Source organism: Eptesicus fuscus, chromosome 7, assembly GCF_027574615.1.
Source record: "Eptesicus fuscus isolate TK198812 chromosome 7, DD_ASM_mEF_20220401, whole genome shotgun sequence".
NCBI classification, from domain to species: Eukaryota; Metazoa; Chordata; class Mammalia; order Chiroptera; family Vespertilionidae; genus Eptesicus; species Eptesicus fuscus.
The window spans coordinates 91,313,915-91,333,212 of NC_072479.1; the positions used below are offsets into that span (position 1 = coordinate 91,313,915).

The 19,298-nt window shown below is 40.1% G+C and overlaps 1 protein-coding gene across 1 annotated transcript in view; it reads left to right on the forward strand.

The window, feature by feature from the left end:
- APAF1 (apoptotic peptidase activating factor 1) overlaps positions 1–19,298 on the forward strand; it is a 77,258-nt gene that overhangs the window by 39,788 nt on the left and 18,172 nt on the right. Inside the window, exons 18-21 of the mRNA XM_054719386.1 lie at positions 3,142–3,270; positions 6,306–6,431; positions 8,389–8,508; positions 14,167–14,283. Coding sequence (XP_054575361.1) covers positions 3,142–3,270; positions 6,306–6,431; positions 8,389–8,508; positions 14,167–14,283 — 492 coding nt within the window. The remainder of the gene's footprint in view (positions 1–3,141; positions 3,271–6,305; positions 6,432–8,388; positions 8,509–14,166; positions 14,284–19,298) is intronic.

Genomic DNA, 19,298 nt, shown 5'->3' on the forward strand with positions numbered 1-19,298 from the left:
ATGTTTCTAGCTCTCTGTACCTCTCTCTTTCTCTCTGTAAAAAAAATCAATAAAATATATTTAAAAAAAAAAAGAAAAAAAAGAAAAGATCTCCATGGTCATACAGGTTTAGGAATGGTATGTATTGCTTCCCTCTTATAAGTAATTAGTGTGTACTAACCTATTTAAGGCTTCAAGAAGTTCTACAATACAGAAACAATTTGTGTTGTTTAATCCGGTGTTCCTCAGATTTATTAAGAGCATAGAATACTTTCTGCATCACTTTTTGTTGTTGTTTACAATTTTGAATATGTTGGTTCAGGTGATTAAAACTTTTTTTTTTAATCCTCACCTGAGGACATGTTTTCATTGATCTTGGAGCGAGAGGAAGGGAGAGAGTGGGAGAAAGAGAGAGAGAGAAACCTCAATCGGCTTCCTCCCATAAGCACCCAAACTAGGGATCAAACTCACAACCTGGGTACATGTCCTGACCAGGAATCGAGCCTGCAACCCTTAGGTGTACAGAACAACGCCCCAACCACCTGGCCAGGGTTTAGGTGGTTTCCAAAGTGCTTTCTTACCCCTAAAATTTTGTGATTTTGTGACTGATAAGCAAAAAATACTCATTAATGCCTGAAGACAATTGTGAAATTTCTATGAAGTAAATGAGGAAGCTATGCAAAAAAGTAAAAGACAAGGAAATGCCTTCCTCCTCTTTCAAATCTAATAATAGCTTATATTTGTAATTTCTTTTCATATAAATACCCAAGGGACAAGCAGATTACAATTGCCCAATGATAATAATGAGACAAATGAGGTTTATTTTATTTATTTTTTAAATATATTTTATTGATTTTTTACAGAGAAGAAGGGAGAGGGAGAGAGAGTTAGAAACATCGATGAGAGAGAAATATCAATCAGCTGTCTCCTGCACACCCCCTACGGGGGATGTGCCCGCAACCAAGGTATATGCCCTTGACCAGAATCGAACCTGGGACCCTTGAGTCCGCAGGCCAACGCTCTATCCATTGAGCCAAACCGGTTAGGGCGACAAATGAGGTTTAGAACAGCCAAGGAATTTGTTCAAAGTTACATCATAACTTGGAGAACCAGGTTTTATGGCTCAGCAACATTCCATTCTACACTTGATCTTAGCCAAAAGGCCGAGAAGCGATAACATTCCATTCTAACAGTAATTTTAGAAGACTTGAATAAGAGATATTACAATTTTATTTTTAGCTTTATTGAGGTATAATTGACAAATAAAATGTAAGATATTTGAAGTGTATAATGTGATGATTTGATATATCACTATACACTATGAAAGGATTCCCCCAATCAAAATAATACAACTGTTAACTCACATGTTTACCTTTTTTTTTTTTTAATATATATTTTAAGAGAGAAAGGGAGAGGGATAGAGAGTCAGAAACATCGATGAGAGAGAAACATCGATCAGCTGCCTCCTGCACACCCACTACTGGGGATGTGCCCACAACTAAGGTACATGCCCTTGACCAGAATCGAACCTGGGACCTTTCAGTCCGCAGGCCGACGCTCTATCCACTGAGTCAAACCGGTTTTGGCACATGTTTACCTTTTTTTGATGAGAACATTTAAGTTCTATTCTCTTCACAAATTTCAGTTATGCAGTAGTGTTCTTAACTATAGTCACCATATTATACATTAGATCCTCAGACCTTATTCATCTTATAACTGAAAGTCTGTATTCTTTTACTAACCTCTCCCTTTTCCCCTCATTTCAGATATTACATTTTAAAGAACACATTGAAATATACCATATGGTTATATAAAAACCCACTGAGGGACTGTTTGTGTTATTATTATCGATTTAGTAGCTATAACCCTTAGCTTTTTGAGGAACCACCACATTTTTCCATAGCATCTGCACCATTTTATATCCCCACTAGCAATGTACAAGAGTTCCAATTTCTCCACATCCTTGTCATTATTTTTCCTTTATTGTATTATAATCACCCTATTACATGAAGTGGTATCCCATTGTAGCTTGATTTGCATTTCCCTAGTGACTAACGGTGTTGAGCAGAATTTGAACATTTTAAAAGATACGTTACAGTGAGAGAGGAAAATAGTTTTATATTGCATGAAATGCCTTCTTAGTTTAAAAATCTAGACCAGCTTCTTATTTTACCTGCTAAAATAAAGCTACCCTAAGATCGCCCTTAACTACATATAGATCCCAATTTCTTACTTTTGGTCTTTCCATTCCCCTCTTATTTCTTTCCAACTCTTTTGTGTTGTTAGTTCACACCTATTCAATAATCGAAACAGCTGCCTATTTCATATTTGCCAAGTTTCCTCTCTCGCTCTCAGCCATTAATTTTTAAAAATGACCTGTCCTGGAAGGCATTTTAAGTATGATTCCCTGTCCTTTGTAGTTGGCCCCTGATGCTGTGCTGCTTACCATCTGTGCATGGTGCATTCTGGGACATTTTCATGGCTTCTGCTGAAGCTTATTTCCCTTTGCAAGACTGCCTTGCCCTTACATTGTTATACTGTATATATATTGGTATAATTGTTTGTTTCATTTGGAAAAATTTTTGAAGAGTATACTCAGCACTTAAAAATATTTCAAAAATTGAAATGAAGTTTGATTTACTCAAAAGTAGCTCTTCTTTGGTTAAAAAATGGGAAAATGATTGATTGTAATGGAGTAATTTGGTAGCTCTGAAGAGAACTAGAAACGATTGAGCTAATTTCATTTTAGCAAGCCTATGCTATATATTATTCTGATCATCTTCATTTCTGATTATCTATTTTCTCTTTTGAATAAACAAGCATTAGGAAGAACTGCTCTGTATGTTAATTTGGCTACTCCATTTTTTTCACAGGGGTTCTGTTTCTCTCTAGGCCAGAGAGATCATCTGTGATTAATTTTCCTTTATAGGAAACATGTTTCAAGATGAGTGATAATTTACGAGTATGTGTATATTGATTTATATTACTTATGACTGTTAATAATATGCTAATTATAAGTAATTATAGTGTATTTTCAGGATTTATACTTTATATTTGAAATGGGAGGATATTCTTTTAGAAATAAACTTCGATTCAGTTTGGGTATAGCTTATTTTTAAAAATATTTTACTTTCATAGCTTCTCTCTTTTTTATGTTGACAGCTTTTTGACATTAATACCAGTGGCCTATTGGCAGAAATCCATATAGGCCATAATAGCACCATCCGGTACTGTGACTTCTCCCCCCATAACCATTTGGCAGTGGTGGCTTTGTCCCAGTACTGTGTGGAGGTGAGTAGTTGAATTTACGCTGTGAAGTCTGGGTCTCCAGTGGTACAAGGATGATGAAGAATGGGCTGTTTAAACCATTAACTGCTGAGGATGTTTGCTTGGGAAATTGTATTTTCTTCATGGGATAATGACTTATAGCTTTAAATTATATGGCCATCTTTATTACTTTAGTAGGTTAAAGACTTGACTGTATGACAAATCATACTGGGAATGACAGTATTATTCACCAAGTATTTGTTGGATGGGTAGTATGTGCTATGGAATGACCACTGGTTTTCGAAGCAGAAACAAAGCATCTCTTCAACAATAGGCATAGGCTCTTCTGTAAAAGTCATGATGAGAGATGCGTCCAGTTCAGATTTCTTAAATCACTGAGAAGGATAAGATGGAAGATAAATTTATAATTGTTTAACGTAGGATGTTCATTGCTAAGCACTAATGAATAAAATGACTCTTGTATTTGTAATTTAGCACTTACCTGATAGGTTTATATTCAGAGTCTGTGCCTCTGGCCCTGGAAGAATCCCACCCAGTGAATTGCTATATTTTTTTAAAAAGGAATGAATTCCCTTATATTTTTCCTCCAAAGATAGATTTGTTTTTCCATTCTTTGTTACTACTCATTTCTTAAGTGGTTCTTACTACCAGATAATTTGAAGTCCTTTCTGATTACAGCCCAAGAAAATGAGGATGGGCCTTTATCTGGAAAATTATTTGGTACACAGGTTCTCTTCAAAGGAAGCTTGACTACTGCAAGCACTTCTTCAGTGTTCTGTGCTTATTTCAGCAATTTTTAGTGAGTTTGCCAACCTTGCCCCATACTCTGAAGGTGTGTGTGTGTGTGTGTGTGTGTGTGTGTGTGTGTGTGTGAGAGAGAGAGAGAGAGAGAGTGAGCTGCTGAGCTATAGGCATTCAGTATGGAGATACAGATGAAATGAGAGTGAATGGATGAGTTCTGTAAGCTCCTCCTAATTCTAAGTTCAGCAGTGCAACTAACACTGAAGAATTTCCCTGCCAAGAATCATTGCATTGGGAGGCAGAGGCAGTGAGTGTGAACAAACTCCAGTCCTGTTTGGAACAGTGGGAAGTAGGGTGCTGTGGGCAGTGTTCTCTTGGTAGAGGCCTTGGATTGAAAGATTCAGATCTGCTAGGAATCTTGCACTTTACCTGTAGATCCTCAAGGTAGGTGTGGTTGGAAATTTCCCCTTTCTGGATGTTTTTTTAATCCTCACCTGAGGATGGATATATATATATATTAATCATTATTATTATTGATTTTGGAGAGTGAGAAAGGGAGAGAAAGAAACATCAATGTGAGAGAGAAACATCGGTCCGTTGCCTCTCTTAAGTGCTCTGAGTAGGGATCGAACCTGCAACCTTTTTGGTATATGGGACAATGCACCAACCAACCAGTCACCTGGCTAGGGCCTTCTCTGGGTTTTGTCAGGATTTTTAGGTTTGGAGATGCAACCCATCTTTCTGCTTTTCCTGTCACTTCTAAAATCTTTATCCTATTCTTAGAAAGCTCCTGGGGACATTATCTTGTTTTGAAATACAGGGATGAGGTTTGGGAGGCTCTGGGTAACAAAGAAATGATGCGGGGGGTGGGGGGTGGGGGGCGGGAACTAGAAGGGAAGAGAGGGAAGGATTTCAAGGGAGATTTTTCAGTAGTATAACCACTTTCATCTCTGTGTCCCACCTTGGACTCTAGAGGTAAGGCAGAGAAAATTTCATGTACTTAATTTGTAGCCATAGAACTCACTGATTGAAAACCACTGGGCATGTGATGAAGCACTTGTTTGTCCGTGCTATTCTGAAATCATAAAGTAGGTCTGTAATTCAGAGTGTAATGAGAGGAACTCGGGCACATATGGTACTTCATTAGACTGGAATATATTTGAGTCATTTACAGCAGTACTGAGGACAGAATACAGCCGGGCTGATGGTAGACACTGACAATTTGTAACAAGCATGAATAACAGGAGAAATGTGTACATGTACAATTAGTGCCTTCATTTGTTATAGGATTTTGCAATCAGTTGAAATGAGGATTAGAATGACAGTGGAAAATAGTCTGAACATAGAAGCTTCTTGTGTTCATCTATTTTTTAAATTGATTTTAAGAAAACACATAAAACGTTTGCATGATTCTAAACCAAAGCTTTATAATAAGTTATATTCAGAGAAGTCTTGCTTTCATCACTGTCCCTTCCCCTCCACTCTTTTCCACCCCTGTCCATAGATAACCATTTTGGTTTTTGTTTAACATTCCAATGTTTCTTTTTGCATATATACGCAAGTATTTACTGTTTTTGTATCCATTTATATATTTACATGTTTCTTATTTTGTATTGCATAGTGTGTATATATACATATGTGTATATATTCTTCTACAGAAATATATATATACTCTGCTTTGTTTTTGTAAACAGCATTGCCCAGAAACTAGTCATTATCAGGATGCTTTTCTCATTACTTTTTTTGGCCTCATAGTATTCCATTAAACGGGTAATACATGTAGTTTATTCAGTTGGTCCTGTGGGTCATTTGGGTTGTTTTCAGTTTTTTGCTATAAAAAATAATAAAATGCTCTGGCCAGATGGCTCAGTTGGTTGGAGTGTTGTCCCATGCACCAAAAGGTTATGGGTTTGATTCTAGTCAGGGCATACACCTAGGCTGTGGGTCCTATCCCCAGTTATTGTACAGAGGCAATAATCAATGTTTCTTTCTCTCTCTCTCTCTGCTCCCCCTTCCTCTCTCTCAAATCAATAAACATATCCTAGGGTGAGGATGAAATTAATTAATTAATTAAATGAAATCAATGAATAGTCTGCACAAGTCATTTAGTATCTATAATAATAAAAGTGTAATATGCTAATTAGACTGGACAGCCGACCGACCTTTCAGACGTCCTTCTGGACGAAGCCGGGGCTGCGAGGGCCGAGCCCCTTGAACGAATTTCATGCACTGGGCCTCTAGTACATATATAAAATGCTTATGAGTGTGACTTTCTGTATGCTGTGTTTATTCTGTAGTTGTGGAATGTGGACTCCTGTTTAAAAGTGGCTGATTGCAGAGGACATTTAAGTTGGGTTCATTGTGTGATGTTTTCTCCTGATGGATCATCATTTTTGACATCTTCTGATGACCAAACAATCAGGGTGAGAAATACTGACATTTTCGTTTTAGACATTTATTGATGGTAAGCTAAACCTCCTACAAACTAAGAAATTGATGGGCAGTATCGGGGGAAGTGAAATAGGAAACCAGTACATTTAGATTTATCCTTGAAAAGTGCTATTATATGGACATCACAGTTTCATTCATTTAGGACATGTTCATTGAGTATTACCATGGGCCAGGTGCTGGAGGAGTTCAATGATTAAACTGTATTTTGGTTAATTTAAATATATTACATTTGATTCCTCAGAGTAGTATTGACTATTTCCTCTACCTTGAATTCCCACATCTAGTTTCTTGCCAAATCCGATGGATTCTACCTTTCCATTTTCTATAATTTATTTCTACTTTCCCATTTCAAGTTTAGGTACTCATTACCTGTTGCCTCTCTTGTATTAGATTCTGCCTTGGTTTTCTATTTGCTGCTTCCAAGATATTTTCTTCATGTGCATATAGCCATGTCGTTTTTGCTAAACAACAACAACAACAACAACAACAACAACCACCAGATAGTGGCTCCCTTGCATGCCAAAGTAAATGTGTACTCCTGAATCTCCCATCAAATTTTTCTACAGTATGGCCTCATTCTGCTGCAGTCCGTCTTTAGTTTATTTCTATAGGTGACCTACACTAAACTCACATTTCCCCAAACACCTTGTAGTTCCCTGCCTCTTTACTTTTGCTTATGTGGTTTCTTGTGTTTGGAATACCCGACCACTCCGTGCCTCTCCTTATTAAAATCCTAACGGTCCTACAAGCCCCAAGACTCCTCTGAAGCCTTTCGTAGTATTCCATTTGGGGGACTGTCTCTCCTTGGAATGCCCTGTAACTCTAAGTCATTTTCTTATGGTACTCACCAAATCCTGCCTTGGACTTCGGTATAGATTTGATTTACTCCTCACCTCTAATACTCTGTTGCTCCTCTGACTTGTGCACACATTTTAAATGATAAACTTGCTGAGGCCAGGGACTCTGGTTTGTCTCTGTAGCATCTAATACAGTGTTTTGTACAAATTGTAACTGAAATTCATGTAGTACTTACTGTATGCCTGATGTCATGCAAAGTGCTGTACATGAGTTTGCTAATCCTCACAATAGTCTTTTGTGCAGCTGAGGAAACAGACACAATAAGGTTAAGTCAGTGCTACGCAAAGTGCCAGTCTCAATAAGCTTGAGCCAGAAGGATAATCCATGCACTGCTTCTATCACCAAGGAGTCTTGTTTAAAAAAATCACTAAGTACACTGTTAACAGTGTGTAGTGTAATAGAGTGGATTTACATTCTGGTACAAGCCCCTTATCTTGGTATCAAACAGTTTGAGAACCAATAGAAGGTTCTTATCTTTGAATAGCACTGGGTGTACGTAATCTGCCCAAAGTTACAGGTAGAACTAGAATTTACACTAAGGCATTTGGGCTCTAGCACCCATTACTTTAATACTAACTCCTTCTTACTATAGCATGTACAGGCAGTCCTTGGGTTACGTCATTTCGTGGTTACATCGCCATCTCCCATTTATTTATAAAAACAAAAGTTCCGTCATTTCGATGTATGTACATATGTGCTTTATGTTTTTATTATTTATTTATCACAAGTAAAGGTCAGGAATTGTTATCTTTTAAAATTTTTTTACTGTTTCACTTCATTGCTGCTGTGTATGTGCTCCATGTGAGTGACATAGGTGCTTATGTAGGTGGGTTCCAACTTACGGTGAAAATCGCGTTACGTTGCGCCATAGGAACGGATCTCCGATGTAACCCGAGGACCTACTGTAATTAATAAATGTTTATTGTTGAATTATAATCTAATGGTTGAATATTTTTTAGCATGATTGGCATTTTGAGTGTGAAGCTTGTTTTGTATTTTGCAAGGGCTTGTCTTTATTAAGATTTCAAGGATACAGTAATCTTATTTTGTTTTTTAAAATCTTTTAATCAGCTCTGGGAGACAAAGAAAGTTTGTGAGAACTCTGCTATAGTGTTAAAGCAAGAAATAGATGTTGTATTTCAAGAAAATGAAGTGATGGTTCTGGCAGTTGACAATATAAGACGTCTGCAAGTGAGTATTTTTTAGAAAACAATTGGAAAAATTTAAAATTTAAAAAAAATAAGTCTTTATTGTTGAAAGTATTACATATGTCCCCCTTTTTCCCCTCATTGACCCCCTCCAGCCCTCCCCTGAGTCCCCCCCACCCCAGCCCCTCATCACCCCATTGTCTGTGGCCATGGGCCATGCATATATGCATACAAGGTTCTTGGTTGAACTCACAATTCACAATTTTTCTTGTTTGCTTTTGGGCTTGGGCTAAGGCACAGTTGTCTAGTATCCATCAGATGCTCAGGAATCAGTTGACTAAGTATATAGGTCTTGAGCTGAGGCTCAGATAGTATTTGGAAACATCTCATTCCTCTTCTGTTGGTATCAGTGGTCACATGCCTTGATTTGCATGGAGTCTAGGATATCATGAAGACAAACTTGAACTTGTCCACAGCAGTGATTTAGACATGTGGGTTGGAGTATGCAAGGGGGATGGGCATACCAATGGGAGTGTTATTGCAGCGAAATGATAACATGGTCTTTGAAAGAACAAAATCACATCAAGTGAGGAAGGAATCTGACCCATTGGAACTAAGCTGGAAGGAGCTGGGCTTCACATACTGAAATACACCTGTTTATTCACTCATTTACTCACACATTTGTTCAAAAAATATTTCTTGAGTGCTTCTTATGTTTTCTGAAAAGTTTTTTTTTAAAATATATTTTTATTGATTTCAGAGAGGAAGGGAGAGGGAGAGAGAGAGAGAAACATCATTGATGAGAGAGAATCATTGATCAGCTGCCTCCTGCACGCCCCATACTGGCGACTGAGCCCACAACCCGAGCATGTGCCCTGACCTGGGAATCAAACTGTGACCTCCTGGTTCATTGGTCGACGCTCAACCACTGAGCCATGTCGTCCGGGCAGGAAAAGGTTTTTAAGGCAAAATTGAAAAGACTCTATCATTTAGGGATCCAAATAGATGTACCCTAGATCTTGCCCCTCAATGAGTGGGACACATAAGAGGAAGGCATTTCTTTCTTTTCTTTATAATATATATTTTATTGATTTTTTTATAGAAGGGAGAGGGATAGAGAGTTAGAAACATCAATGTCTGAGGTTAGGGTGAGGAAGGCATTTCTTGACTTGCTGACGAGAAAAGGAGCCCCAGAGTCGGGTCCATGAGCAGAGGATTGATAGGAGTTTTGAGTGTTGGTAATTGAGAGCAGATGTCTTCAGGATCATTGGGCTTAAGATAGGTAGCAAGAAACGTGAGCGAATGCAATGAGATGGTGAAGCGGAGCTAGAAGGAAGAGAGAAACAATAGAAAAGAGGAGAGAGAAATAGCAAGGGTTTTAGACAGAGACCAGCCGAGAGTAGGCCAGAGCTGAACATGTTCTAGTGCTGCAAAGCTCAGCTTGATGTAGTGGAGAGAACAGTGATTTCACTCACGAGACCCAGGTTCAAGTCCCGGCTATATTATCATCAGTTAGTTCTGTGATGTGCAGTAAACTGCATCCCTTCTCCGAGCCTCACTTTCTTCAGAAGTCTGTGAGCTGGTTATACGGTCAAGGTGGAGACAAGTACCTGGGGGTAAATTGCCTATGGCATGTGGTAGTTTTTCCTTATCTACTGTAGAGGTCAGTCAAGCTGTGAGACACCCCTACATATGGCTTGTTCTATATTTTACAAATGTTACGTTTGTCCTTAATATGCTGATGTGGATCACCTGATGCCCTGTATTTCTGGGATGAATTGGGATGTGGGTTGAATGTGAATTCCTCACTAATTTAGCAAACTGGTTCTTCCACTTGGGAGATTTTTCAGTGCAGTTTTCTTGTCTTCAGTGTCCTCATGCTTCTGTTTTCTTCATTAAACTTGTGCAACCTTTCTTTAACTGTGAGACTTAAAAAAAGTTATCTATATATATAAAAGCCTAAGCGACCCTCACGACTGGTCAACCGAACGACTGGTTGACTGGTCACTATGATGTGCACTGACCACCAGGGGGCAGACGCTCAATGCAGGAGCTGCCCCCTGGTGGTCATTGCGCTCCCTCAGCCAACCTCCCGCAGCTGGCCAACCTCCCGCAGTCCCTCTCCCCAGCCGGCCAGCCCCCATTCGCCCCGATCAGGACTGGGTGAGACAGCTCTGATCAGCCCTGATTCCCAGCCAGGCTGAGGAACCCACATGTGCACAAATTCATGCACCAGGCCTCTAATCTGACTATTGCCATTTTATTCTATGGCAATGGTTGTGGGAGACTTTTGAGGATAGTTTTTTTCTCTTCTTAGAAGCTCAGCTGTTTAGGGACAAATAAAGTTGCTTTAAGTGAACAAAACATTTTTTAGTCACTTTTTAAAAAAATATGGAAATCGATTTTTGAGAGAAGATAAGAAACTTTTAGAAGTTCCATTTTTATTTTGAACGTCTACTAGATCAGGACATGCTGGGTAAAATATTGTAAAGAAAAAGCTACCTTGATTGATTGACCCTATAATCTTGTATTTGAAATAAAGATTACTGCTTATTTCATACTAGAGGCCCAATGCAGGAAATTTGTGCAAGAGTAGGCCTTCGCAGCTGTGGTCGCTGCCTCAATCCCTCCCTTCCTTGCAGCTGTGACGGCTGCCTTGATCCCATGGCTGCAGCCCCGGCTTCATCTGAAAGGTCATCCAGAAGGACATCCGGGCGGCCATTCGGTCTGTCGTTCGGTCGACTTGCATATTATGCTTTTATTATTATAGACTAGAAGCCCGATGCACGAATATTCGTGCTAGAATGGGCTTTCCTTTCCCTGACTGCCGGCACCGCCTTTCCACTCCGGCCTAGCCCCTTTCTGCTCAGGCCCCGGAGCCGCCTCTTTCTGCTCCGGCCCCGCTTTCCCACGCTGCCCAGAGGCCGTGAGAGACCGGAGGTGGGGCAAGCATCCCACCCCCGTCACTAGGTGCCTGTGTATGCAAATTAACCACCATCTTTGTTGGGTTAATTTGCATATCACTCCTGATTGGCTGGTGGCATAGCGGAGGTACGGTCAATTTACATGTTTGTCTATTATTAGGTAAGATTATTATAGATTGAAAAGTAATTCAAGCCATTGAGGTTGTAACAGTCAGAGAGAGGTATCTGAAAATTGATTTAAGCTTGAGAAATATTTTCCTAGGTCACATGTTTTAGTTGTGTGATAAGCTATCTTTATTAGGGGATTTAATTTTAATTTTAATTTTTTTAAATTTCTTTATTGATTAAGGTATCACATATTTGTCCTCGTCCCCCCATTTCCATCCCACCCCCCTCCCCACACATGCCCCCACCCCCCTGTTGTCCTTAACCGCTGGTTGGGCTCCTATGTCTGCACACAAGTCCTTTGGTTGATCTCCCCCTTTACCCCCACCCTTCCCTAACCTCCCCCCGAGGCCCGACAGTCTGATCCATGCCTCCTTGTTTCTGGGTCTGTTCTTGTTCATCAGTCTATGTTGTTCATTATTTCCCCTAGATGAGTGAGATCATGTGCTATTAGAAATACACTTATAAGAACCGAAAATGACACAAGCAATAATGGTTATGGTGACAGGCAAATGAATCGGTTTGTAGTAAGTTTCTTTCTGGGCCAACAGTTCTTTTGAGACCCAATTTCAATGTCCAACAGTTCCTTATGTGTACATGTCAGCACTGACATTTCAGTTCTGGATGGTGGACAAATGGTGGTAATGCAGGTCCGACTCTGTCTGGTTTGGTCCTGGGCAATCTGCAGTGATGCACAGCTGCTAACTGCTAGTATGGGAAGGCCACATCAGCGTCTTCTGTCTCTGGACTGCTTCTCTTCTGTCTTCATGGCTGGAGTAGTCCTGTCGATTCCTCTCTTGCTAGAATCCACATGGTCTCGGAGTTGTTTTCTGAAAATATACAAACATATTCTCGACCAAAAGTTAATAAAGAAATATTTTCTATAAATTTGACTGGGGATCCTTTTTCAATTTTTGCCCAAATGATTTTCCTCTGGCTTGTTTTGTCACCTTGTGTGTTTTTCATGGGTGTCTTGCTTTTAGCCTTACAATTAATTTTCTAAAGTATTAATTTTCTAGATGTAATTTACTTACAGGATATTTTTCCTTACATGATATTCCTCTACTATCCCCTCCTTTTTTGATTTAAATGTTAGGAGGCTTTTGAAAATTTTATAATGTAGTCTTGATGGCTTTTAAATTTTAATTTTTTGTACTATAATATTACTGTTTTAGGTTCATTATATGGTACACAATTTTATCGTGAGATGAAGTACCAATAAAAATTTTAGTTGACACTTTAGGAACACCTTTTTGTCCAGTACAATTATTTTTTCTAGAATATTCACTTGTTTCAACTGGCCAATTTAAATTTGCCTGAAAACTTGACTACTATTTTACTGTCAAATTTATTACTCTAACAATAATCTTGTTTTACCCTGTAAATATTGGTGGAAGGGATTATTTGCCTTCTTGAGTAGGTCCTGAGCATTCCTGGTGGTAGGCTGGATTTAGATATCATAAACCCACTTCCCCACAACATGGGTACAAGACAACTCAAACAATTCTTGTTGGAGTGAGAGGGCAGCTGCTGTCGGCCAAGTCTCTGTCGGTCACCTGGGTCCTGATCTGAGCTGGGCATGGGAAGCACGAAGCAGCCATGGGGGCAGGAGACCTCCCTCAGAAGGGGCTAGGATTCAGGCCCCTGCAATGTTGGGGGGGTGAGGGTCTGTGCCCCACCGCTGTTGATCCCCAAATTCTCTCCTGATGGCCCCTCTGCGACTGTGCCTGTCTTAGGTTGTTCCTTCCTTGAGGAATCTTACCCGTCTCTGGCTAACCAGCCATCCTCCGGGGCCAAGCAGGGTGACGTGAGGTTCAGTTTTGTCTCCTTGGTAGCCTATGCCCCCGTGGCCTCCATGCCCAGCTCCTGTCTTGGGATCCCCTCGCCTGCTGGCGGGGCCCCAGCACTGATCACATATCTTTTGGAACCCGGGTTTCTTCTCCAGGGGGGGCTCAGTTCGCCCTACTGGGTGAGAGATATTAGGGGATTTAAAAAAATAATAATTAGCATTGGTACATGTTATGAAATTGGGTACTTTTAGTTTCAGTTTACAAGTCCAGCCACCCAAATTATGCTCATGGGTTCTTCTCCAATGCTCCATCTTCTCCCCAAAAAACGGGAAAAAATAATTTATATTGTCTTGTGATTTGGAGATTATAAAACCCATTTTAATTTTAATTTGTCTTTTTATGTAATGTCTGTCTCATTCTTGTTTTCACCAACCCCCTTGAATAATATAAGAAAAGTGTCTTTTTACAAACGGTAGCCTTATTAAAACGGGCTCTGCGAAGAAATGGAAAACGGTGTGGAGCTAGCTGTGGGTTTAGAAATCAGACAGCTGTGTCTGAGGTGGCGGGCACAGCAGCTGCTTTTTAAACCTTTTAAAGCTCATTTTATCTTAGGAAAATGTATTTGAACTGCAAAGGTGAAATGAAAGGACAGCATGAAGTGCTAAATGCAGCTGCTGAGACTAGGAAAGGGCTTTGTTGTTCCCTTGGGCACTCTTGTTGGTTATTTTCTCTGTTTTATTATTTTTCAATTAAAGTCTCTGTTCTAAGGAACAAAAACTGCTCTTTCAGACTAATAATTGATTGTGTCTTATTTTTCATTAGCTCATTAATGGAAAAACAGGTCAGATTGATTATCTGACTGAAGCTCAAGTTAGTTGCTGTTGCTTAAGTCCGCATCTTCAGTACGTTGCATTTGGAGGCCATGATGGAGCCATTAAGGTATTCAGTTCTCAACTCCAGTCAATCTGTGCGATATAGTTATTTATTTAAAATTAATCATGGGTCTGGCTTGTGGACATGTACTACATAAATATGTGATCTATTAGTCATTCTTCTGTTAGACCAAAGATACTTTACAATCCTGTTGGTTTTATATTTTCAGATCGCCTTTACTACTGTTTCTCATGCTTTTTGTCTTTTTGTGTTCTTTATTCTCTACTTAGCTGTTTTGCTGTTTTCAAAGTATATCTCATACTATCAGAGCTTCTGTTACTATGCAAAGAGCATTTTTTTCTCTTAGAAGTTCAGCCGTTTAGGGATAAGTTGTTTCCATTTTGGTACTGATAAGGTTCATTGGGAATAGCAGTGCAGGGTGGCCTGTGCTTACCTGTTTCACCACCCCTTGCTGTTCTACTTCTGTACACCTGTTCACCACCTGAAATTCTTAACTTACCAAACAAGACCAAATAAATAATAAAAGCAGGTTAAATGACAAAAAGATAGTGTAACAAAAATCATTTTGGATAAAAATGATTTTCTCACAGATGAAATTCATCACAAATGCATATTTCTCTAGTTATATAATAGTTTTTCAAAGAACATTGGCTTCTTCAACTTTTTCTCACCCAAGCTTTTTGGAATTAGTTCTTAATGTATTAATTAATTATTAATATATTAATAGCTATATTTATGTTACCGTATTTTCCGGCGTATAAGACGACTGGGCGTATAAGATTTTCCTGGGTTAAAAAGTCGTCTTATACGCCGGAAAATTCGGTAATAGTAAATAGGCTTTTCGCCCAAGTCTCTCTCATGAATAGAGTGTCAGGTACCCTATTTTCTGGTGTATAAGACAACTTTTTAACCCAGGTAAATCTTACATGCCCAGTCGTCTTATATGCCGGAAAATACGGTACTTTTTATTCACTTTGATGAGGAATTACACAAAATATTCTCCTGTTCATATTGACCCACAAAGGGGAGACTATATGTTTATACACAAAGTGAAAAAGAAAGCTTTTAGGAATTGATGTCAGTGTTATGGAACATTTGCCTTGTCTGTTGTGGCATAGATTCAGAGCTAAGGCTTTGGGTTTTCTTTTCATTATCCTGAAAATTTATTTATTAATTGTGAAGATGGCTGCTACTCCGAAAAAGTATATTGTGGATGTTTGTTAAGTAAGGAACGGTTGTACATTTACAGGTGAACCTTGCTCTTCTCTCCCAGTCTCATCTCTCAAATTTATACACAGGTATTATGATTTATTCCTAAAGGATCTTTGGCTCCCCTTTTCTTTTTTAGCTTGTTGCCAGCACTACATTCTTTTTGTTTTTACTATCTAATCTTATCCTTATCCCCCTCAAACTCATCAAATAATATAAATATCATAAGTGAATCATGTAAAATTACTGCTACTTAACTGTTTTTAACCTATGAAATGACAATTTTATGTGATTCAGCCTAGTAACATCAAATAATAACAGCTACTATGTATTAGGTGTTGACTGTGCCACATGCTCTCATTGGATGTTAGTTATTATTCTTGTTTTACAGATAGATGTCTGAACTCCTAGTTTCCACAACTTTATAAAATCAGTTAAGTGGCAGAGCTAAGATTTAAACCCTGAGCTAATGTGCTCAACTATTAGGCCCTCCCCCCAGGGGAATTATGAAATCCTCTATCCTCATTCAGGAAGGTTTTCATTCCCACAACCCCCTTTGCTTTCTACGGGACCTTATTTCAGACATGCAGGTTAGGTTTGAATTTCTACAGTCTCCTATTTTATTATTATTATTATTATTATTATTTTATAATAAATCTTTATTGTTCAGATTATTACAGGTGTTCCTCTTTTTTTCCCCCCTCATAGCTCCCCTCCACCTGATTCCCCACCCCACCCCATGCCCTTACCCCCCGCCACTGTCTTCATCTATAGGTGTAAGATTTTTGTCCACTCTCTTCCCGCACCCCTCAGACTCCCTTCCCCCTGAGAATTGTCAGTCCACTCCCTTTCTATGTCCCTGATTCTGTTATATTCACCAGTCCATTCTGTTCTTCAGAATTTTTATTCACTTGATTTTTAGATTCACTTGTTGGTATGTATGTATTTGATGTCTTTTTGTTGTTCATAATTTTTACCTTTACTTTTTTCTTCTTCCTCTTCTTAAAGAATACCCTTCAGCGTTTCATGTAATCCTGGTTTGGTGGTGATGAACTTCTTTAGCTTTTTCTTGTCTGTGAAGCTCTTTGTCTGACCTTCAATTCTGAATGATAGCTTTGCTGGGTAGAGTAATCTTGGTTGTAGGTTCTTGCTGTTCATCACTTTGAATATTTCTTGCCACTCCCTTCTGGCCTGCATAAGAAATCAGCTGACAGTCATATGGGTACTCCCTTGTAGGTAACTAACTGATTTCTGTTGAGAAATCAGCTGATAGTCGTATGGGTACTCCCTTGTTGGTAACTAACTGCTTTTCTCTTGCTGCTTTCAAGATTCTCTCTTTTTCTTTTGCCCTTGGCATTTTAATTATGATGTGTCTTGGTGTGGTCCTCTTTGGATTCCTCTTGTTTGGGGTTCTGTGCGCTTCCTGAACTTGTAAGTCTATTTCTTTCACCAGGTGGGGGAAGTTTTCTGACATTATTTCTTCCAATAGGCCTTCAATATCCTGCTCTCTCTCTTCTTCTGGCACCCCAAAAATTTGGATTGTTGGTATGCTTAAAGCCGTCCCAGAGGCTCCTTACACTATCCTCACACTTTTGGATTCTTCTTTCTTTCTGCCTCTCTGGTTGGGTGTTCTTTGATTCCTCATATTCCAGATCTTTGGTTTGACTCTTGGGGTACGTTGATCTACAGTTGAGTTTCTGTATATTCTTTATTTCAGACAGTGTATACTTAATTTCTGACTGGTCCTTTTCCATTTTTTTGGTATTCTCATTAAGGTCCTTGAAGGTCTCATTAAGTTCCTCGGAGGTCTCTTCAAGTTTCTCAGTGGTTTTTAGAAGATTCTTGAGTAACCTTATAAATGTGGTTCTGAACACTGTGTCATCCAGTAGTTTACTTTCCTCCATGTCTCCCGTTCGTGACATGCTTCTGTGTCTTCGCATTTTGGCTGCCTCCCTGTGTTGATGGAGTGGCTTGGTGTGGTAGGTGACCTATAGGGGCCAGTAGCTCAGCTTCCCCAATCACCCAAGGTGGTCGCTCTTAGTACACCCCTTTGTGGGGTGAGTGCAAAGTCTTGGTGTAGTTAAGTCTTGATTGCTGTTGGTACACTGGGAGGAAATGACCTCCAGGCCAATTGGCTGTGAGGACCCGCTGTGTCTATAATGGGAGAACTGCTGCACTGGAGACACGCTTATGGTTCAGGGCTTGTTTCAGTGGGGCTTTGGTGCTCACTGAGTCCGCCTCCAAAGTGTGTCACTTATGGATGTGAGGAGTTGAAATCTGTCGTCTCACACTGACCACTAGGTGCATTGGCTTCTGGATCTCCAATGGGGTGCAGGTCAGCTACTGTCTGAGGCTGCCCTGCAGGTGCTATAGTGAGAACCACAGTCCTCTCCTCCCTGCTTGGAGCTTGGAGGCTTTGGCGCTGTCTGTACCAGGTTGCAAGTTTACTAGGGTTAAACTGCAATAGAGAAGGCCATTCATATGCAAAAGCCGCTGCTTGGAGCTTGGGTGTGTTTGTAGATTGTGCAGGGCGGAGTCTCAGGGCGTCACTAGGCTAGGGCGTGGCAAACAGCGATGGTTGGCAGTGAGCTGTCTTGACCGCATCCCCACGTCTCGCGCCCCGGCACAGCAAATGGTTATTCTTGCGCGCAGCTCTGAAAGCACGTCACCCTCACTTTTTGACCCGAGTACCGGGTTGCAAGTTTACTAGGTTAAACTGCAATAGAGAAGGCCATTCATATGCAAAAGCCGCTGCTTGGAGCTTGGGTATGTTGGTAGATTGTGCGGGGCGGAGTCTCAGGGCATCAGTAGGCTAGGGCGTGACAAACAGCGATGGCTGGCCGTGAGCTGTCTCGACCGCGTCCCCGCCCCGGCACAGCAAACGGTTATTCCTGCGTGCAGCTCTGCAAGCAAGCCACCCTCACTTTCCAACCCGATGGCAGACAGCCCAGTTTCTCCCCAGAAACTGGATTTCAGAGAGATCGGGAGCTTGTCTCTCTTCGGGCCGAAGAAAGCAATGCCCGCTGCCAACCAGGCTCCCCCACCAGCTCGTATCCTGCATGCACCCCCGTACCTCAGTTTTTCAGTGTTTGTGCCCTGAATGCTCTTTTCTCTTTCTGTCTAGTTGTAGAGCCTCCAGTCAGCCAGCCTTCCCATGGTTCTGGGTGATAAACGTTTTGTCTCTTAGTTGTAGTTTTGAAATTGTTGTGGACAGCAGCAGTTAAAATGTTTACCTATGCCGCCATCTTGGATCTTCTCCTTTATTATTATTTTTTAAAATATATTTTAATGATTTTTTTACAGAGAGGAAGGGAGAGGGATAGAGAGTTAGAAACATCGATGAGAGAGAAACATCGATCAGCTGCCTCCTGTACACCCCCTACTGGGGATGTGCCCGCAACCAAAGTACATGCCCTTGACCGGAATCGAACCTGGGACCCTTCAGTCCACAGGCCGATGCTCTATCCACTGAGCCAAACTGGTTAGGGCTACAGTCTCCTATTTTAGCATCATCTGTATTTTCCTTAAGCTTCCTTGAGTACATTTTAATTTGTGCAAAGAAACCATATTTACTTTTTCGGGAGGGGTGAGTTCATTTTTTAAGTTCTTTTAACACTTTTTTTTCTTTTGATTTTATATGTTACCACTTTCTTAATCTCTGCATCTGGCATATTAATCTTTAGCCCTTTTAAGGCTTCTCAGTACAATGCCTTCCAGCCCACTCACATCCTTTTCCTTATCTGTCTCCCTCATTATCCTTTATCTTACCTTGTCTCTGTGTTGTTTTATAAAGACCTTGCCTTGTCTCTCATCCATCTTAAATGTCATTTTCTTTTTGGATGTTGAGCCCA